The following is a 22830-nucleotide window of genomic DNA, read 5'->3' as shown; positions in this document are numbered from 1 at the left end:
GTCTCTCTTTCTCTCTCTTTCTACCCCTTTTCCCTCTTTCTTCCCTTTCTTCCCACCCTCTCAGTACTGACTCTACTACCGAGCTCCATCCAGAAACCACCATCTTTATGTGAGAGGCAGAGAAAGAGAAAAAAAAAGAGAATAATTTTTACATGAGAATAAAGAAATATTCCCTCCTTCAATCCTGTATTGAACATGATGTTTGAAAAGTTATTACCTCACCTTTTTTATTTTAAAAATTAATTTAAAATGTCTATTACTTACTTGCTAAGTTATTTAAGAACAACTGCCTTAGTTTTAGGCATGGGAATTGTCTAAGTGTGTGCTAATGGGTAAAACACTTGTCATTATCAAAAAAGCATATCACTTAAGTTTGTATTAATTCTAGGCATACATGTTGAACACGGATCATAGTATTCCATGGCTGAGGCAGAAGAATCAAGGTTTTGAGGGCTGTTTAGGGCTGTCCCTGACTCTCCTTAAGGAAGTTATGATGACTACATAGAAGACAACAAATATCTATAAGCCACCACTGCTCAGCGCATCCTCCCACCCCCCAAAAAAGCATTTAAAAAATGTAGGTAGAAGTGAGTCAAGGTAGCAGCCCACACCTCTAATCCCAGGGCTGGGTAGGCAGGCAAAGGCAGATCTCAGGTGAGGTTGAGGTCAGGCTGGTCTATATAGCAAGTCTTAGGACCTAAGTTAGGGCGACTTAGACCATGTCTCAAACAAACAAAAGAACAGACAGACAGAAAAGGGTGAGGGGAAGAAAAGAAAATGTAAGTGGGGCTGGAAAGATTGCTCTCTGGTTTTATAGAAGACCTGATTTCACTTTCCAGGACCTGTAATAGGTGCCTCACAATTACTTTGTAACTCCAGCTCCAGGGAATCAATCTGATACTGTGTTCTTGGCTCATTGAGCACCTGCATCAACTTGCACATTCCCTCACATGGACACATATGCATCCTTTAAATTAAAAAAGGAGAAAACATACTTGATGATTTGGATTTTAATGAAACTATTGGGTTGCTATACTTAATTCAAGATGATAGTCAATATGAAAATATGGAAATTAGAATAAGCGCATTAAAAAACTTATATACACATACACGCAGAGAGTGATAGACAGACAGACAGAGATAGAGATAGACAGACAGCCTCCCCACCCCGATCATGTAAAGACTTGTTTACATGGGTATCTTATTCAGGGTTTCTATTCCTGTACAAACATCATGACCAGGAAGCAAGTTGGGGAGGAAAGGGTTTATTCAGCTTACACTTCCACATTGCAGTTCATTGCCAAAGGAAGTCAGGACTGGAACTCAAGCAGGTCAGGAAGCAGTAGCCATAGAGGGATGTTACTTATTGGCTTGCTTCCCCTGCCTTGCTCAACTTTCTTTTATTTTTATTTTTTATTAGATATTTTCTTTATTTCATTTCAAATGTTACCCCCTTTCCTAGTTTCCCCTCCGAAAATGCTCTATCCCTTCCACCCTCCCCCTACTCACCAGTCTACCCACTCCAGCTTCCTGGCCCTGACAGTCCCCTATACTGGGGCATAGAACCTTCACAGGACCAAGGGCCTCTCCTCCCATTGATGACCGACTAAGCCATCCTCTGCTACATGTACAGCTAGAGCCANNAGTNCCANNATGNGTTTTCTTTGATTGGTGGTTTAGTNCCANGGAGCTCTGGNGNTACTGGTTAGTTCATATTGTTTTTCCTCTTATAGGGCTGCAAACCCCTTCAGCACCTTGGGTACTTTCTCTAGCTCCTTCATTGGGGACCCTGTACTCTGTCCAATGTGAGCATCCACTTCTATATTTGTCAGGCACTGCAGAGCTTTTCAGGAGACAGCCCTATCAGGTTCCTGTTAGCAAACTCTTGTTGGCATCCACAGTATTGTCTGGTTTTGGTTTGGTTTATGGGATGGATCCCCAAGTGGGGCAGTCTCTGGATGGTCATTCCTTCAGTCTCTGCTCTACACTTTGTCTCTGTAACTCCTTCCATGGATATTTTGTTCCCCATTCGAAGAAGGATTGAAATATCCATACTTTGGTCTTCCTTCTTCTTGAATTTCATGTGTTTTGCAAATTGTATCTTGAGCATTCTAAGTTTCTGGGCTCATATCCACTTATCAGTGACTGCATATCATGTGTGTTCTTTTGTGATTGGGTTACCTCACTCAGGATGATATCCTTCAGATCCATCCATTTGTCTAAGAATTTCATAAATCCATTGTTTTTAATAGCTGAGTAGTACTCCATTGTGTAAATGTACCATGTTTTCAGTATCCATTCCTCTGTTGAGGGACATCTGGGTTCTTTCCAGCTTCTGGCTATTATAAATAAGGTTGCTATGAACATAGTGGAGCATGTGTTGTTATTACTTGTTGGAGCATCTTCTGGATATATGCCCAGGAGTGGTATTGCTGGCTCCTCCAATTTTCTGAGGAATGGCCAAACTAATTTCCAGAGTGGTTGTACCAGCTTGCAATCCCACCAACAATGGAGGAGTGTTTCTCTTTCTCCACATCCTTGCCAGCATCTGCTGTCACCTGAATTTTTGATCTTAGCCATACTGACTGGTGTGAGGTGGAATCTCAGGGTTGTTTTGATTTGCATTTCCCTGATGACTAATAGAATTCAGGACTACCAGCTCACGGATGGCATTACCCACAATGGGCCCTCCCACCCTTGATTACTAGTTGAGAAAATGTCTTATAGCTGGATCTCATGGAGGCATTTCCTCAACTGAAGCTCCTTTCTCTGTGATAACTCCAGCTTGTGTCAAATTGACACACAAAAACAGCCAGTACAATGGGGTTACATTTAACACAGGTTACCCTTGAATTATGAGTCTTCTGTTTCTACTTCCCAAATTGAAATTGCAGGCATGTACTATTATACTAGACTTGAATCTGTTGTAATTATTTAATGTTTTTATGGTAGTATTGGGATGAAACTCAGGTGTCATACCTCCTAGACAAGTACTTAGCCAAAAAGCTATACTCTGACTCTATTTCAGTCAGTAGACAGCTCACGAACATGAATAACAGAATCTGCTGTCCTGGCTAGTCTTATTTCAACTTGAAACAAGCTAGAAATATCTGAGAGATGGGAACCTCAATTGAGAAAATGCCTCCATAAGATATAGGACATTTCCTTAATTAGCAATTGATGTGGGAGGGCCCCGCCCATTGTGGCTGGTACCATGGTGGGCCGGTGGTCCTGGGTCCTATAAGAAAGCAGGCTGAGCAAGGCATGGGAACAAGCCAGTAAGCAGCACCCCTCAGTGGCCTCTGCATCAGCTTCAAGAAGGTTCCTGACCTTGAGTTACTGTCCTAACTTTCTTTAAAGTTGAACAGTCATATGGAAGTATAAGTCAAATAAACCCTTTCCTCTTCAAGTTGCCTTTTGGTCATGGTCTTTCGTCATATCAGTGGAAACTATGACTTCTGCCAGGATGCATAGTCCTTTGCTTTTTAAAAGTTCACATTGAATGCAGTTGTAAGAAATGCAGTCATCTTAATAGTTGCTGATTATCCATGTAAGCCACCAGGCAAGCTCCTTATGATGAAATCACATCACTGCACATTGTTTAATGCTGATGTATCTTTTAAACCATCACCTTTTAATCTGTACAGTGTAGTGTTTGCCATCCTTAAGGGACATTTTACTGAGAAGGCAGTGGATCTAGTGCAGTGGAATCCAAAACTGTTGAATGCCCAGATTCAGCTTCATAGAAAAAGAATTAAAACAAATCAAACAAACTGTGGTTTCCTAAATGAATATTCTTAGCTTATAAGATTAATTCTATTACTCCTTGAGTGCCTATTGTCCATTAAGCATCCTTTTGGATAATGCGTAACTTTCTGTTTAGGAAACTTAGAATCTGGAGATGTTAACATTAGATTTGAATGGCAGCATTACGCTACAACTGGCTGGAGAGAGCGTACTAGTAAAATTGCAACCCTGGTGATATCACCTCGGTGGCTTCAAAATAGCCCCACTGAAGAAAAGAGAATAGCAACTGTTACAAATCAGGCTTCCCCAGGAGTGTGACCATATGTACCGAAGTCTCAACATTTGGGAACCAGAGGCAGGAAGATTCATGTTAGAGGCTAGCCTGGGTGAGACCCTGTCTAGAAAACCACGGCCCAAAGAACAGCAAATGGGCAAAACAACAGTTCCCCTAAAAAATGAAATCAGGACTTGTTTATACTACACCTTCTGGAGAGCCATCCATTGAATAACATAGCACAGCACTGGGTAGGACAGGTAAGAGCTCAGAGGGATTCACAGTTGTAACTGGTGATTTTGGCTATTAGCTATTATTGTCCCTGTAATTCATGAAGCCAAGTTCTAAGCCATGCTCCCTGACTGCCTCCTATCCCATGGTTGGCTTTCCTTGGGCTTTGAATGGCATGATGGTTATTTGGAGTTTAAAGAAAAAGTAGAGACAAGCCTTGTATTAGGCAGAAAAGTTGTCATTATTGACAGCATCTATTTCAGCTTTCTGGACTTTCTGATTCTGCCACAGCTTCCACATTGTTTTCCTGGCACGGTATCAGGTTTTTGATTTTTGGTTGACTTGGGCTTGCCATAGAGACTTAAAGGAGTTCACATTAATCCAGGCCATTTATACCTCAATTGTCAAGGTAATATATGTTAACAATAGCAGGCACAGGGAACTTCTCCAGGGCCATGTTAATTTATTTACAGTTCACTGGGTCTATCTCATTGGGTCGTTTCTGCAGGGGTTTAACTTTCAGCAGCATTATGAATCCAACTCTGGCCATCTATAGCTCCAATAATACTCATTCATTCATTCATTCATTCATTCATTCATTCATAAGTAGTTTCTCTTGACAGATTATCGCCCCTAAATCTCCCTAAGGGGCCAACACAGTCATATATTCATTTTTTTCTTTAATTTAATTTTTTTTTTAGTGCTGGGGATAGAAGTCAGGACCTCCCACACGTGAAGAAAGCACTCTCCTCTTGATCTATATCTCAAGTTCAGAGCTCACCTATAGTATCTAGATTTCACTAACCAAAGCACCAACCAGGAGTAGAGGCACGAAAATAAAATCTATAGGTCCTCAGCATCATCTCTGAGTGCATCTAAGACTGGCTTGAAGGAAGGCACCAGTAGCTGAGTGGTTAAGATGTCCTAGTTAATGACTTTCTTCCTTAACAGACACTAATTCTCTGCCCCCTCCCCCATCTCCCAAATGAACCAGGCAAATTTTTCTTTACTCTCCCATCAATTTCCCTCCAATAACACTTAGTGGAGGAACATCTGCCTTTAACTATTATGTTAAAGGAGACTGGGGGGAGGGTGTCCTTCCTTCTTTGGAAGAATGACTCCGAACACTGTCACAATAGAGGTAGACTTGAGGGGTTGGCAGCTTCTTTCTCTTGCTAGTGGGAGCGGCAGCAAACAAACTAGACCTCCTTACACTTTGCATTGTAATCTCATCTCTATTTTCCTCATTAGTAAGCAGTGATGTAGAGGACCATTTATTGCCCGGGTGAGACACAGAAGGTGTTTAAAAACTCTGTCGGCATGAAGAATTGTAATGAGCTGTGAGACATGCACAACATTGCTCAACAGAAATGCCAAGCATGTTTTATGACTATGCTGGTTACATCTCAGTGCAAACAGTGTGGCTTAAAGCATATGATTAAGCAAGATGTTTGAGAACAAGCTTGCCATCCCAGCACCTAGGAGGTAGAGATTCAAGGACCATCATTCAAGGCCATTCTCAGTTATATGGCTGATCTTGATGCTGGCCTGGACTACATAAGATATTGCCTCAAGGCAACAATAAGATACCAAAATGAGTGAATGAATGAATAAAATAAAACTGGAGAAGAAAAAGGGGATTAAAAAAAGGAGGGTTTGTGAGCACAGCTCACACATGTTTAGTATGTGCAAGGGTCTGGATTCAGTCTCCAGGACCAATAACAAAAAGGTTCTGAGTGTATTCTGCCTATCCCAGGATCACAAACTATAAAGTGTGTCTATCAAATTGACTCAATGAGAATAACTCTTGCTTTACACATATAATACTTGATTACTCTTAGTGGAAGTGGAAATTTGCTGAGTGCATTTGCTAGAGCTATTTATTTTTATTTTTATCAGAGCCTACACTCATCTTACCTTTGCTTCCTGGTTGGCAGAAGGGAGATGGGGTGATTGACAGAGCAGAACTTCATGAAGCTTGTGTCCAAGCCAACCTGCATCTAGACAAGATGCTCCTGGACCATCTGTTTGACTACTGTGACGTGGACCAGGATGGCTTGATCAACTACCTGGAATTTGCCAATTTCCTTAACTGGAAAGACAGAATACCTCTCAAAGAGCATGAGAAGAGGGTCGTTGTTAAAGGTATTTCATTCTTGACAACTTGCTGAATTTTTAAGTAGATTTTTATATTTCATAGTTTTTAGGATTTCAACCAACTTTAATATTATATGTCCTGGTTAGCTTCAACAGTCAATTCAACATAGCCCGGGGACATCTGAGGGAGTCTTACTAGGGGGATTGCCCAGATGAGATTCTGTGAGAGATTGTCTTGAATGATGATTCATGTAAGAGGACCCAGCCCACTGTGGGCAGCACCATCCCTTGATAGGCAGATCTGGGCTGTATAAGAAAGCTATATGAGGGGCTGGAGAGATGGCTTAGTGATTAAGAGTGTTTACTGCTCTGGCAGAGGAGCTAGGTTCAATTCCCAGGTTTCACATTAGATGGCTCACAGCTTCACATAACTCTAGTTCCAGGGAATTCACTGCCTTCTGGTCTCTACAGGTATCTGCATAAATGTGATATGCTTAAACTTATGCAGCTCCCCACACATACACATAAATAAAAATCATAAGTCTTTTGTTTGAGTGAGAGAAAACAGTTAACCATGTTCCTCCATAGTATCTGGATCCATTTCTGCTTCGGTTCATGCCCAACTTCCCTCATGGCGAACTGAGACCTGGGGTAGGTAAGCCAAATAAACCCTTTCCCCTTCACGTTGTTTCTGGTCATGATATTTATCACAGCAACATAACGGGAACTGGACAGAATGCATACATGTTTGCTTATGTAGAGGATGTGTGTGGAATGGAAGGAATGAGTTTGATCCCATGCAGGAATATGGAAATACATGGCTGAGGGGCAGGGCAACAATGAAACTCTCCCCATTAATTATGTGTGAGATTTGTTAATGTACATGGTCGTTGGGGTGCAACATTAAGCAGCACTCATGACAAGCCACTTGTCCAGGGACAGCAACCGGGGATAGATTTGACTCTTCAGCCTTGGGAGACCCCTTCTCAGCTACTATGACTTCGAATTCAACTGCATTAAACTTGGCGAAGTCTCACTTCCTTCACACGGGGATGATCTGGTGGCCAGAAAATGTGGACATGGCTCTGAATAGGCCTTCAGCTACAAGGTTCTTATTCTTCAATTTAGTACAGAGAGAAATGGTGCCCAGGTAATCTGAACCAGGGCCACTGTGCCCTTGGACTTCCTAAAGGTACCCCACATCCATGTCTTGAGCCTAGATTGGAGACAGCAGGATATCAGGGATGCCTATCCTTCAGAAAACTCACCTGAAGGTCCCTTAGGGCAGATCACATAAACAACAGGTTGTATGCATTCCCAGGAATGTTGCTGTTTGCAGCCATTCTACATTGGAGGCACGAGGAGGGGAACCTGATTGGCTTACTCATGGCTGCAGAGGAAACTTTATAAAAAAGTTTTAAAATTAGGATATGTTAGTTATACTCAGTAATGAGTTTCATTGTGACATTCCGTACATGATAATAATGTATTTAATGATATATGCCTATTACCCTTTCGTTCACTCTCTTATTCCCACTAACCTCTCCTTTCCCAACCAGAGGCTTACTTTGCAATGTCTGGTCTTGTGTCAATTGATATTGGGACTATGAATTTATAAATTCAAAGTAAATTACCTAGAATCTCAAAACTCAATAGCTCCTCATAAAGGGGTTTGAAGAATCCCATCTTAGTCACATCTCTATATTTAAGAAACTAAGAATATGGGGCTGGAGAGATGGATCAGTGGTTAATAGCACAGACTGCTCTTCCAGAGGTACTGAGTTCAATTCCCAGCAACCACATGGTGGCTCACAACCATCTGTAATGGGATCTGATGCCCTCTACTGGTGTGTCATGAAGACATAAATTTTTTTCCCTTTTTTAAAAAAATTAGATATTTTCTTTATATTTCAAATCCCCTATCCTCTCCCCCAACCCCCCACACATCCACTCCTGCCTCCTGGCCCTGGCAGTCTCTTATACTGGGACATAGAACCTTCACAGGACCAAGGGCTTCTCCTTCCATTGATGACCGACTAAGCCATCCTCTGCTACATGTACAGCTAGAGCCATGAGTCCCAGTATGGGTTTTCTTTGATTGGTGGTTTAGTCCCAGGGAGCTCTGGGGGTACTGGTTAGTTCATATTGTTGTTCCTCCTATGGGGCTGCAAACCCCTTCAGCACCTTGGGTACTTTCTCTAGCTCCTTAATTGGGGATTCTCTGCTCCATCCAATGGATGACTGTGAGCATCCACTTCTGTATTTGTCAGGCACTGGCAGAGCCTCTCAGGAGACAGCTATATCAGGTTCCTGTCAGCAAGCTCTTGTTGGCATCTGCAATAGTGTCTGGTTTTGGTGGTTGTTTATGGGATGGATCCCCAGGTGGGGCAGGAAGACATAAATCTTAAAAAAAAACAAAAGAAATTAAGAATATTTGATTTTTAAATTTTTATGTAGGGGCAGGAGAGATGGTTCAGTGTTTAAGAACACAGGATGCTTTTATAGAAGAGCTGAGTTCAATTTCCAGCACTAATAGGCTTATAACTTTCTAACTCTAGTTCTAGGGCAGCTGACACCCTTTTCTGGTATCCACAGGGATCAGGCATGCATGTGATACATAGAAATATGCAGAAATATACATACAATAATATAAAAATAAATAATTTTTTTTGCACAAAAAATTAAGTGTGGTGGAACATAGTTACATTTTCCCAACACTGAGGAAGCAGAGGCAGGAGGATTATGAGTTTGAGGCTGTTCTGAGCTATATAGAGACCGTGTCTCAAAAATGTCCCCAAACCAAGTCACATAAAACCAAAAATTCCACAAAAATAAAATGTTATAGTCTTTTGTTTGTTTGGTTTTTCAAAACAGGGTTTCTTTGTGTAGCCTTGTTATCTTAGAACTAGCTGTGAAGACCAGGCTGTTCTCGAACTCACAAGAGATCTGTCTGCCTCTGCCTCTTGAGTGCTGGGGTTAAAGGTATGTGCTACCACCACATAGCTAACATTATAGTCTTAACTTTGATCTTTTTGTGGTACTGGGGATTGAATCTAGAGCCTTCTACAGAGTAGGCAAGCACTCTGTCACTGAGTTAATCCCCACATTCTCCTTTTTACTTTTCATTTTGAGAGAGTCTCACTAACTTGCCTAGATTTACTAAGTAACTCAGGCAGGTCTTGAATTTGTAATCTTCCTGATTCAGCCTGAGTATCTGGGATTACAGTTCTGTGTTATCAGGCCTCGTGATTTTTTTTAATTGGACATTTTCTTTATTTACATTTCAAATGTTTTCCCTTTCCTAGGTCTCCCCTTCAGAAACCTCCAATCCCATCTCCCCTCCTCCTGCCTCTATGAGGGTGCTCCCCAACCCATCCACCTACTCTTGTCTTCCAACCTTGGCTTTCCCCTACACTGGGGCACAGAACACCCTCAGACCCAAGGGCTGCTCCTCCCAGTCATGTCCAACAAGGCCATCCTCTGCCACATACACAGCTGGAGCCATAGGTCCCTCCCCATGTACATTTTAGTTGGTGGTCCAGTTCCTGGGAACTTGAGGAGGGGGTTTATGGCCTGTTAACACTGTTGCTCCCCTCTTGGGGTTGCAAACCTCCTCAGCTCCTTCAGTCCCTTCTACAACTCCTCCATCGGGGATCCCACGCTAAGTCCAATGGTTGGTTGTGAGCATCCACCTCTGTATTTGTCAGGCTCTGGCAGAGCCTCTCAGGAGACAGCCATATCAGGCTCCCATCAGTAAGAACTTCCTGGCATCCACAATAGAATCTGGGTTTGGTGATTGTATATGGGATGGATCCCCAGGTGGGGCAGTCTCTGGATGGGCTTTCCTTTAGTCTCTGCTCTACACTTTGTCTTTATATTTCCTCCTGTGAGTATTTTACTCCCCCTTCGAAGAAGCACTGAAGCATCTACACTTTGGTTTTTCTTCTTGCGCTTCATATGCTCTGTGAATTGAATCTTGGATATTCCGAACGTTTGGACTAATATCCACTTATCAGTGAGTACATACCATGTGTGTTCTTTTGTGACTGAGTTACCTCACTCAGGATATTTTCTAGTTCCATCCATTTGTCTGCGAATTTCATGAAGTCATTGGTTTTAATAGCTGAGTAGTATTCTATTGTGTAAATGTACCACATTTTCTCTATCCATTCCTCTGTTGAGGACATCTGGGTTCTTTCCAGTTTCTAGCTATTATAAATAAGGTTGCTATGAACATAGTGGAGCATGTGTCCTTCTTATGTGTTGGAGCATCTTCTGGGTATATGCCCAGGAATGGTATTGCTGGGTCCTCAGGTAGTACTATGTCCAATTTTCTGAGGAACAGCCAAATTAATTTCCAGAGTGGTTGTACCAGCTTGCAATCCTACCAGCAATGGAGGAGTGTTCCTCTTCCTCCACATCCTTGCCAGCATCTGCTGTCACTTGAGTTTTTGATCTTAGCCATTCTGACTGGTGTTAGGTGGAATCTCAGGGTTGTTTTGATTTGCATTTCCCTGATGACTAAGGATGTTGAACAGATCTTTAGATGCTTCTCAACCTTTCCCTCAGTTTCCCCAGTTTAGAATTCTCTGTTTAGCTCTGTTCCCCATTTTTTAATAGGGTTATTTGGTTTTCTGGAATCTATCTTCTTGAGTCCTTTGTATGTATTGGATATTAGCCCTCTATCAGATGNAGCATTGGTAAAGATCTTTTCCCAATCTGTTGGCTGCCATTTTGTCCTATTGACAGTGTCCTTTGCAGTACAGAAGCTTTGCATTTTTATGAGGTTCCATTTGTCAATTGTTGATCTTAGAGCATAAACCATTGGTGTTCTGTTCAGGAACTTTCCCCCTTGTGACCATGTCTGAGGCTTTTCCCCACTTTCTTTTCTATTAGTTTCAGTGTATCTGGTTTTATGTGGAGGTCCTTGATCCACTTGGACTTGAACTTTCTATAGGGAGATAAGAATGGATCAATTTGCCTTCTTCTACTTGTTGACTGCCAGTTGAACCTGCACTATTTATTGAAAATGCTGTCATTTTTTCACTGGATGGTTTTAGCTCTTTATCAAAGATCAAGTGACCATAGCCTTGTGGGTTCATTTCTGGGTCTTCAGTTCTACTCCATTGATCAACCTGTCTGTCTCTGTACCAATACCATGCAGTTTTTATCACTATTGCTCTGTAGTACAGCTTGAGGTCAGGGATGGTGATTCCCCTAGAAGTTCTTTTATTGTTGAGAATAGTTTTTGCTATCCTGGGTTTTTTGTTATTCCAAATGAATTAGAGAATTGCTCTTTCTAACTCTATGAAAAATTGAGTTGGAATGTTGATGGGGATTGCATTGAATCTATAGACTGCTTTCGGCAAGATAGGCCTGGTGATCTTTAGATCATAGTATTTTCATATTTATATGTTCTCTTCTTGTACCACTAAAACCATATAGATATGTTTTGTTTTGTTTGTTTTGAGATAAGGTTTCCTAAATGTAGCCCTTGATGGTTTGAAACTCAGTTCTAGAACAGACTAGCCCATGAACTTTCTATGATATTTCTGGTTTTGGCTCCCAAGTGCATGGATTAGAGGTATATATCTCTTCTCCCTCCACTTTTTGATTATTTATGTTTTGTAACAGTCTCTCTCTACTGTTCCTGTTGGCCTAGAAGTCAGCCTCCTGAGGATAGGAGGAAGTGGAGTATAGGATGCTCTGGCATACTTGGCTTATGAAGAGAATTAATTAATCTTTTTTCATCAAATATTTGAAAGTATTTCTTTCATATCTTCTCTCTTCTGCCTTTTTTCCCTCCTCCTTCTGCCCTGTCTGTGTCTTTTGAGGCAAAGTTTCTCATAGTCCATGTTTGTCCCAAACATTCTATGTAGCTGTGGCAGCTCAGAACTCCTGACTTTTCAGCTTCTACCTCCTGTGTGCTGGAATTGCACACATATGTGACTATGCCTGTCCCCCTGACCTCCTCTCCTTGTCCCTTTTTTCTTCTTTCTTGGGATTTTTAAAAAAATTCATTTTTATTTTAAATTATGTGTATATGTGTACATCTTCATACAGGTGTGTGTTCAAAGCACACATGGAGTTCCTGAGAGGGTGTGGGGACCTCAGGAACTGGAGTTACAGGCAGATGACTCTTCTGATGTGGTAATGGGAAGAAAGGGAAGTGAACCAGATCCTCTGTAAGACTACAGACTCTTAACCCCTGAGACATCTCTCCAATCTCTTGTGGTTTTTGTTTTAGTTGTCTTCAGACACACCAGAAGAGGGCATCAGATCACATTGCAGATGGTTGTGAGCCACCATGTGGTTGCTGGGAATTGAACTCAGGACCTTTGGAAGAACAGTCAGTGCTCTTAACCACTGAGCCATCTCTCCAGTCAGCCCTTTGATTTTGATATTTTTTAAAGGCAGGATTTCACTATACAGGGCAGTCTAGCTTTGATCTTGAACTAGCAGTAATCCTCCTGCCTCCTCTCAAGTGTTGGGATTATAGTCAAACCCTACCATGCCCAGCTACTTTTTACTTCTTGCTTAAGCATACTTTTCAGGTTTGTTTTATGTGTAAGTGTTTTGCCTGCCTGTATGCATGTGCATCATGTACTTGCCTGGTGACCTTGGAGGTCACCTGGAACTGGAGTTACAGATGGTTGGTTATAAGGTTCCATGTAGGTTCCATGGTATTGAACCTGGATCCTCTGAACAATAAAAGTATTGTCAACTGCTGAACATCTCTCCAGCATCCTCTTTCTTGCTTCAATTATTTTAGCTTTGTCTACTTTTTAAATTTCTCTGAGCTGGCTTGTAGAGGTGAAGTGTGTCAGCATCTATTCAGAGATTTATCATTGGTAGTCAGAACCATGTCCCTTGCTCTGATCTAAGACACGGACGGAGCTCTGCAAAGCCTCCCTGTCTCTTAGAGGCTCTGTTGTTGCTACACTACAGTCAGTGCTCAGATCTACAGCATTTGACTGAGAGCCAGGTTTGGCCTGGACAGCACTAGCGATACACAGCCTTTGTGATCAACTGCCACAGGACCCAAGGGAGGGAGTTTCTTTCTGTTTCTTTTCTCAGGCTTTTAATATTATCACATCAGTTTATATTAAGCATCTAACGACCAGACGGGTAGAAGAGGTTCAAGGCCACATGGTTCTGCCCAACCTGTGTTCAAAATAACTATCAGTGAACCATGTTTATTGTTTAATGCAGCTTTCAGAACTAGTGTGGTGCCGTGCGCCTGTGACCTTAGCACTTGGGAGGCAGAAGTAGGATGATAGCTGTAAGTCTGAGACCTGTCTGATAGGATGGCGATTCCTGGCCAGTCAGGGATACATGGGAAACCTGTCACAACAAACACAAAAGCAAATCAAAGCCTAGCCGGGTGGTATATACCTACATCCCTACTATTTGGGATGTAAGATACATAGTGAGTTTAAGGCTAGCCTGGGCTAACTGAGACCCTAGCTTCAAACAAACAAAACAAAACAAAAATTTAGCCTTCAAATTTCTCTGGAGTGAACAGATTCTTTTGTGGTTTGTACAAGTCTATTAGTCAAGTTTTGTCTAATTTCTTTATGTGTTCAGATTTCCTAAACCTCCTTCACTCTGAAATTTAGGTCTTTCCAGGTATTTAAAAAGCAATATAGGTCATTTTCTGAATATCATCCCTCATAAGCTTTCTGTTTCTAATGTCTCAGGAACAAGTTTGTTTTCCCTTGCTTTTGTAAATGATTGCAATTTTTCCCCCCTAAATGTGCAGTTTTATCAGCTAAGGTTAGGAGGCACTTGAGAGTGACTTTGGAGGTTACATTTTGTCTGGTAAAAAACAATGTTGCCTTGGCTTCCATTTTCAGCACCTGGTTGCTGGAATTAACTTTGAGAAAACTTACTTACATTTTAAAATTTCCCTTCTAGAGTGTTTCTCCTCTAAAATTAATGATGCTGCTATTTCCACTTTTATTCATTGGTGTCTTAGTCAGGGTTTCTATTCCTGCAAAAACATCATGACCAAGAAGCAAGTTGGGGAGGAAAGGGTTTATTCAGCTTACATTTCCACATTGCTGTTCATCACCAAAGGAAGTCAGGACTGGAACTCAAGCAGGTCAGGAAGCAGGAGCTGATGCAGAGGCCATGGAGGGATGTTCCTTCCTGGCTTGCTTTCCCTGGCTTGCTCAGTCTCTTATAGAACTCAAGACTATCAGCCCAGAGATGGCACCACCCACAAGGGGCCTTTCCCCCTTGATCACTAATTGAGAAAATGCCTTACAGCTGGATCTTGTGGAGGCACTTCCCCAACTGAAGCTCCTTTCTCTGTGATAACTCCACCTTGTGTCAAGTTTACACAAAACCAGCCAGTACACTTGGGTTGGCCTGTCATTCTGTAAGGCTAAAACTATCTCCCCCCCTACCCCCCATTTTGCCTTTCTTGGTGAGTGGACCCTTTCTGTACGGGACACCTTTCTCTTCCACCCTCTCAGAAATAGAGGGGCAACATTTTTTCTTTTCTTTTCCTTTTTGATGTTTTTCATTATAATTTTGTTGTCTTTATGTGCGCATGTATATATGGGTCAGTGGACAACTCTGGGGAGTTGCCTCTCATTTTCTCATGTGGGTCCTAGGGATAGAACTGTGGTTGTCAGGCCTGGAGACAAGCACCTTTACCTGATGGCTCACACATCTCCCTGACCTTTTTATTTTTTAAATTTAAATTAATTTAATTTAAGACATATTCTCACTTTGTAGCCCAGGCTGGCCCCCAAACATGTGACAACCCTCTTGACTCTGATCCTCAAGTGCTAGGAATATAAATATGAGCCACATTTCTTGTTACAAGACTTGGTAATTAAGAGAAAGTAGAGGATTGTTTTCAAACCAAGCAGTTCCTTTATTTTTTATATTATTATTATTATTTGCATTGCAGTTCCTTGTTTCATCTCCTGAGTTCTTGGATTATACACATGTACTCTTACATCTGGTCTCTTGTTTTGTTTTTTGAGTCAGAGATGCATTTAGTGGTCCATGCTGGATCCTCCTGCCAGGGCTCCTCAGTATGCTCCATAATGCCCAATTTATTCACTTATTCCTGGTATTTAATCCTTCCTTCTTTCCTCTTTTCCCTCCCTCCCTCCCTCCCTCCCCTCCCTCCCTCCCTCCCTCCTCTTCCCCTCCCCTCTTTCCCTTCCTCCTTCCTCCCCCTTTTCTTTGAGACAAGGTCTGCCTTTGTTGTCCAGACTTAATCCTAGACTCATAGTACTCCTGCTTCAGTCTCACAGTGCTGTAGGATTACAGCCTTTGCCACCTGGAACAATGCTTTCCATGGAGTTCTTTGGGGGCAGGCAGTGGGAGGGTGGTGGGAGATAGTTGAGCAGCCAAGGTTGCCACTGCACATCATGGCCCTCCTGCTTCCCCTTCCTCTGCTGTCAGTAGAGTTCTTGAGGATTTTATTATCTAGATTTTAGGGCACATATTTAAGGTGGTGTCTGGTTGGTTCATAGAGGCTCAGAGTTTTTGGGTGTGTGTGTTTCCCTCCCTCCTTCTCCCTCCTTTCTTTGTCTTTTTCTTGTTTTCTAGTTTTGTTTTTGAGTCAAGGTTTGTTGTTATTTATTCCAGTCTGTTTTAGAATTTGCCCTCCTCCCCCCCATCTCTGTCCCTGTCCCCGCCCCCCGCCCCCAGCCGCCTAGTGCTGGTTATTATAGGTCTGTACCACCATGCCCTCATATTTGTATGCCACATTTTGTCTCACGGCTGGATTTCACAGAGGAAAGTACAGTTAAGACCACCTTTCAGTTTTATGGACAACGACTTTTCAAACCGTGCAGCTTTCTGCCTTTAAAGGTGTCTGTCTGTCTGTCTGTCTCTCCTTTACCGGGCTGTCTAGGTAGAGGCTCTGTACCTTTCAAGGCAAGGCAGCCCCCCATATTGTAGATCCGTGGGGTACAGTTCCTTGGAGCTCTCATTTACAGCCCCTGCGTGCTTTACCCAGTATTCTTCTCTGGCTGTGAAAACATCACAGCGCCCTCAAGTGGTGTCTGTGGAATAGCTAGCGCGTTGAAGGGAAGTCTGAAGTGACTGACTCACAAAGTCACTCTGCTATTTCAGTTCTACCTCACATTTGTTTCACCCTTTGGCGGTGGGCTTGGTCTCAGGTGCTAACTGCACCACATGCTTCCCCTGAGCCACCCACAGCCCTGGGCTTTTCTTTGCACACTAATTTGTAGGAAGTTACTAAGAGAAGCGGAGAGGTGGGGTGGAGGTGGGGCAGCTCACAGTATGTTCTTATCTCTTCTCTGGTTGGGTCATACTCTGCCTTCCCAATCCGAGTAGATGTGGGATTATCTTTTTATCTTTTTCATGTTGCGGTTGGAAAGATAGTTTGGTGGTGTTGCTCACGAAGAGGACCCAGGATTCCCAGCATCCACATGGTGGCTCACAATCATCTAGAACTTCACTTCCGGGGGATCTGATGCCTCTTTTGTTTTCTGACAGCACCAGTCACACATCTGATGTCCAGACACATACATAGGCACAAACCCAAACCAAACAAATCAACTAAACAAACAAAAAAGTGACAACCTCCGAAAAACTACAAAGCTCCCCAAACCCCAAAACCCATAAAAACAAATCTAAAAAATAGTTTCTTTTAACACTTACTGTGTGTGTGCTCACAATGTGTGTCACAGTACATCCATGGAGATCAGAGGACATCATACAGCAGTCAAGTCTCTCTCTCCAGCATGTCATTAGGCTTGGTGGCAGGTACCTTTACTGAGCCATCTCCCCAGCTCATGTGTGGAATTTTGATTCCAACTGTGTCTTTCATCTCCACCTAGAGCTCAGTCTTACGGAAATCAGTGTAGTTCAAGCGAACTGGAGGTTAAGCTTGAGTTAAAGAGAGAACAGAGGAGTCAGTTGAGCGGTGGAGCATGTATCTAGCTTTCATGAGGTTCTGGGTTCTACTGTGGCATTGAAAGAAAAAAAAAAGAGAGAGAGAGAGAGTTTTCTAGTTTTGATTCTCAGACTGGAAAGATTTCTGTGGTAGAAAGTAAATGGAGCAGCAGAAAGAGATGTGAGGCCATATTGGGGTCACATCTGACAATGGCCCGAGCTTGCTGTTCCACAGTGGAGTATTGGCTCTGGGAACCTGCTTCGTGAGTGCTCAGTTCCACCGTTAGGAAGACGCTACAAAAAAACCATTGCATTTATTATTACCATTATCACTATTATTGCTGTTATTAGAGTGTGTGTGCGTGTATGGGGTTGAACATGTCATGGCACGCATGTGAAAGTCAAAGAATAATTTGAGGGAGTCAGTTCATTTCTTCTACCATGTGGTTCCCAGGGTTCTAATTTAGGTTGTCAGGCTTGGTGGCAAGTGGCCAGTGCTTTTACCTACTCAACCAAATAATCCAGCTTGTTACAGAACACCAGACACCAAGAACTGACATCTTCCCGTGCTTTCTTGTCTCCTCCTTCGGGTTTTTCTTAAAGGTAAAAAACCAGACTGTGAAAATGTTACTGAGACTAGCATGGGAGAAGCTGAACCAAGTCTCCTGATAAATCCTGAAGACATTGTCCCCAAAGAACCAGGAAGTTCAGAAGAGACTGTCCGGACAATCCAGAGACCAGGCGACAAAGTTTCTCACCAGTATAAGACAACGTCTTCTGAGATCAACGCTGTGGTTGGAGCTGTCCCCTCCATGTGTAAGCATGCCTCATCCCTTGTCCAGTTAATCGATCTGCACATCTGGAAGGGCAGTGTTCCTAGTGTGTTCTTGCAGCGTTCCTAATTGCTCTCTGCATCTGACTCTAGAGTTTCTCAAGGCCTTANGTTTAACTGTGTATTGTAAGCACTCTGAGGTCTCACAGGTAAGTTTGACTGACCTCTTGACGATGGCCCAAGTTCAAAAGCAGTTCTATATTAATAAAACTGAGACAGTCATAGATGAGAATGTTGAATGCTTTCCTAATCTCTACTTGGACTTCTGTGTTCAAGTATTCTTCTCTTGCCTTCAGCCCACCATTTCCTTGGAACCAAGGTGAATACTGCTGTGTTTGGCTACACACTTCTTTTTATGCAGTGTTTGGATTTTACTTGCAAGCACATTGTTGTTTAGGCTAGCTACATTTCAAGGGGTCTGTGGCCAAGTGTGACTGATTGCTGCTGTTCTACAGCTGGGGTTCAGGATGTTTTTGTCTCCCTCATTGATGACCTAGGTTACCCCACATTCGGTGTTCCAACCATTCGATCTGACATCTCTGCTCCCCGGATTCGTCGAGTCAGTGACATGAATAACTACGGTGATGAAGGCAACGCTTACTCTCTGCTGCACCCCTCCATCTTCTCCCAGAAAGGTGTATTTGAGAGAGACTTCTTCAAGACAAGGTCAAAGGAAGAGGTACAGAGATCACCTCAAACTTTGGACTTGGCAATGATCACTATTATTTTTGTGACCACTGTTGTTGCTGTTGTCTTTTAATTTTGTTTTTTCGAGATGGCATTCACTGCTTACCCTGCTCTGGCCTGGTACTCACTATGCAGCCCACACTGACCTACAGAGCTTGGTGGCTTTTCTGTCTAGGCTTCCCAGCATTGGGATTGCAGGCATGAAGAAACATACTTGACTAGTGTCTTATTGACTTGTTTTGTTTTGAGACTGAGCTTTGCTAGGTAGCCCAGGCTGAATTTGAAGTCATGATCCTCTTGATTCCTCCTACTGAGTTCAGGGATTACATATTGCTTCTAATCTGATGCACAATATTTATCATCATCATCATCAATTTTATTATCATCTTGTGTAGTTCAGGTCAGCCTCTGAATCGGCTGCATAGCTGAGGCTGGTTTTGAACTTCTGACCCTCTTACCTCCTCCTCCTGAGTGCAGGTATGTGCCTGGCACTTGTGGTGCTGGAGATCAAATCCAGGGTTTGTGCATGGTAGGCAAGAGCTTTTTGAGCTGAGCCCCAGCCTTAGCCCCAGCCCCAGGCCATGACTATCAGTTTTGACTTTTCAGAATATAGGATTCTTATTTATTTAAATTTTTAGATTTATTTAATTATTTTATGCTTGTGAGTACACGATAGCTGTCTTCAGACACACCAGAAGAGGGCATCAGATCCCATTACAGATGGTTGTGAGCCACCATGTGGTTACTGGGAATTAAACTCAGGACCTCTGGAAGAGCAGTCAGTGCTCTTAACCACTGAGCCATCTCTCCAGCCCGAATATAGGATTCTTGATGAATGATACTCAGTTTGGTTGTAATGTGCTTTAAAGTTTTTTTTCTTTTTTCTTCCCTCAGTATATTATATAATTCTTTCCCCCTTCAAACAGGGTCTCACTATGTAGGCCAGGTAGGCCTTCAACTCAAGAGCATCTTTCTGCCTCTCTCTGTCTCCCAAGTGATGACAGCACAGATGACAATGACAAGCACAGATGACCATGTCCACCTGCTTTTCTTTACTTACATTTACTGAATTTTTATTTTGGGAGTTACATTTTAAAAAATATAATTTATTTATGTGTGTGTGCGTGTGCACATGGGCCTATGTATTTCATGTATGCCTGAGTATGTGTGGAGGTCAGAGGACACCTGAGTATGTGTGGAGGTCAGAGGACACCTGAGTATGTGTGGAGGTCAGAGGACACCTGAGTATGTGTGGATGTCAGAGGACACCTGAGTATGTGTGGAGGTCAGAGGACACCTGAGTATGTGTGGAGGTCAGAGGACACCTGAGTATGTGTGGAGGTCAGAGGACACCTTGAGGGAGTTGGTTCTCTCCTTCCATTATGTGGGCTTAGAGAATCAAATTAAGGTCTTGGCAGCCAGCACCTTCACACCTTTGTTTTGTATTTAATAATAAAAATAAATAAGAATGAGAAAAGGTCTCACTCTACAGCACAGGCTTATCTCAAACTCACTATGTAGCCCAGGCTGGCTTTGAACTTCAACATTCCTGCTTTAGCCTCCCAAGTGCTGGAGCTACAGGAATGCACTCCCACGATGCCTGAAAAGTACTACAACTTTGATATCTACTAATTTCATATGTATAGGCACATATGCATATGTGAACACATGTACTTTTGTGGAGGACCAGTGACTGTCATATTAAATGTTAAAAAGCTTTTTTAAATATATATTTTATTTTATGTACTTAGTTTTTAAAATATAAAATTAAAAACATAAATCTTAGTCTGGACTTAAATTCATTGTTTCTAGATTTCAGATATATTAACTAACATTGGAGTCAAGCTTTCTGAAGAAGAATTCGAAAATGTGTGGAATCTTGCTTCAAAAAAACACCAGCGAGGAGAAGTTTGTGTTGAAACTATCAGGAACGTTCTAGATGAGCTACTACATGCAGACCTTGTCAAGTGTAAAACGGCCATGTGATATTTTTGGGAACTTACACATTTAAGCAAAGCAGATTAAATCTATATTCATCTAAAATGTCCTGGTTTTACTGTTGTGTTGGAATTTGGTCGTCACTTTGGTTTAACTCCTATGCCTGTTTATATGACTTCATCTTCTTGTGAATCTGAAAGCCTCGAAGAACTTGATGAGCGCTGTAGGAGGCTTCTGCTTTGCAGTGGTCAGAGCTTAGAATGATGATGAAAGTTAGTAATGTTTGGCAGGCCTGAGAACTCCACCCATATTAGCACCTCTGAGATTTGGTTCTTTTGTGATCCCAAGTTCATACTATTTTGCCTCTAATGCTTTGTTACTGTATTTCAGCTCTGATATGAAAAGATGGTTCCTTAGGGTGCCTTTGGTCTCCAGGACTCCTAAGAGAAGCAGGCTATTGAAAGAAGCAGGATGTAGGAAGTCGTCTTAAGACCCAACAACTGCATAATGGCCACTAGCTTACTATTTTCTTACCATTTTTTCACCTCTCTCTGCTTCCTGACTATAGATGCAATCTGAATGATTGCTGTTAATTCAAGACCACCCTGGGCTACATAAGTAACTTCCTAGCTAAGCCTAGGCTACCAAGTAAAACCCTATTTCAAAAACAAAAACAGAAGAAAATATTTTGGAGAAATTTATGAACTACAGAAAACCCACAGAAGTGTAGTAGCCAAGAGTACACAGTGGTGTGCTGGAGTCCGCCCCTCACAGGCCACAGTGGTCAGGCGTGAGCCCCTCTCTCCAGTACTAGATTAATTGGTAGCTTGTTATGAGATGTGGTGAGATCATTCTATCAAGTAAAACACCAGAATCTACCACCTTCAGCTCTGCACTAGGAGTTAAGAATTTATCAGGTCACATAACTGTGTATATGTGTATTGCTCATCTGTCCAACCACCTGGCCACACATGTGTCAGAGGAAGTTGTCTATATTGCGCTTCATTGCTCAATACAAAGAAAACAGGCCAATGGTACTGGTCTCCACTCCCTCCCTCCCTCCCTCCCTCCCTCCCTCCCTCTCTCCCTCTTAAGGTGCTGGTTCTAACTCAGGACCTTTTGTACACCTAGATTGCCAATGGCCACAGGACCACAACTCACAGTTCTCACTGTGGAAGTTCCAGAATTGGGAGGATTCTGGTGTATAAGCCAGAGTTCTCTAGAGCAACAACTTATATAATCTAACCATATATACAGAAAGAGGATTTATTGGAATGACTGACAGGCTGCAGTCCAACTAATCCAACAGTGACTGGCTAGGCACAGAAAGTCCAAGAATCTAGTAGTTGCTCAGTCCACAAGGCAGGATGTCTCAGCTGTTTTTCAGTGTTTATACTATCTATTTCAGTGTACGCTTGAAATCCTGAAGAATTAGGCTGTAATGTCAGGAAAGGAAAGGACTTGCTAGAAAGGCAAGGAAGAGCAGGCAAAGAGCAAAGGTTTCCTTCTTCCATTTTCTTACATAGACTTTCAACTGAAGGTGTGGCCTAGGTTAAAGGTGTGTCTTCCTGCCTCAAGATCTGGATAAAGGACATGTGTAATCCTACCTCAAAGGTCTGCATTAGAAGTGCATCTATTTATTTCAAATTATCTTTCAGATTGTAATAATTACATTATTTCTCCCTTTCCTTTTTCCCCTACTGTCTTTCCAATTTATGACCTCTTTCCCATTAGGTATTGTTACACGCACATATGTATATTTCTAAGTATAACCTGTTCAGTCTGTATAATGTATGTTTTCAGGGGTGATTAACTGGTATTGGATAAACAATGGGTGTGCTCTTCCCTGGGGAGGGCTTTCCATCTGCAGTGAGCATCTTAGTGGCCCATAGATTTTTGTGTGGGATTCAAGACTTGTGGTCTTTCTTAGCATGTGTATTGCTGTCCTTGTTCAGCTCATAATGAGCATAGGACCTTAATACTGGAAAAACTATCAGGTTGTTGAGAAAGTAATGCTAAAAAATTGAACTGAAAGCCCGTGGCTGCAAGTAGATCTTCCCATCATAAATCCCCTATCTAACTTTGATTAACTAGTTCTACCTCTGTATATTTTAACTATACAAAACAATGTTATCTT

The 22830-nt window shown here is 42.2% G+C and overlaps 1 protein-coding gene and 1 non-coding gene across 2 annotated transcripts in view; one reads left to right on the top strand and one right to left on the bottom strand.

Moving 5' to 3' along the window:
* Efhb (EF-hand domain family member B) overlaps positions 1-20770 on the top strand; it is a 62704-nt gene extending 41934 nt beyond the window's left edge. The window contains exons 10-13 of the mRNA XM_021185791.1: positions 6190-6397; positions 17840-18052; positions 18566-18747; positions 20568-20770. Coding sequence (XP_021041450.1) covers positions 6190-6397; positions 17840-18052; positions 18566-18747; positions 20568-20741 — 777 coding nt within the window. The 3' untranslated portion in view covers positions 20742-20770. The remainder of the gene's footprint in view (positions 1-6189; positions 6398-17839; positions 18053-18565; positions 18748-20567) is intronic.
* On the bottom strand, positions 7611-7745 carry LOC115029765. Its single transcript, XR_003835331.1, has one exon. It is a non-coding gene; the product is annotated as a small nucleolar RNA SNORA70 (small nucleolar RNA).
* Positions 20771-22830: the final 2060 nt, after the last annotated feature.

Source organism: Mus caroli, chromosome 17, assembly GCF_900094665.2.
Source record: "Mus caroli chromosome 17, CAROLI_EIJ_v1.1, whole genome shotgun sequence".
Lineage (NCBI taxonomy): Eukaryota > Metazoa > Chordata > Mammalia > Rodentia > Muridae > Mus > Mus caroli.
Note: the sequence above shows the minus strand (reverse complement) of the source record. Positions and strands in the feature narration are given on the sequence as shown.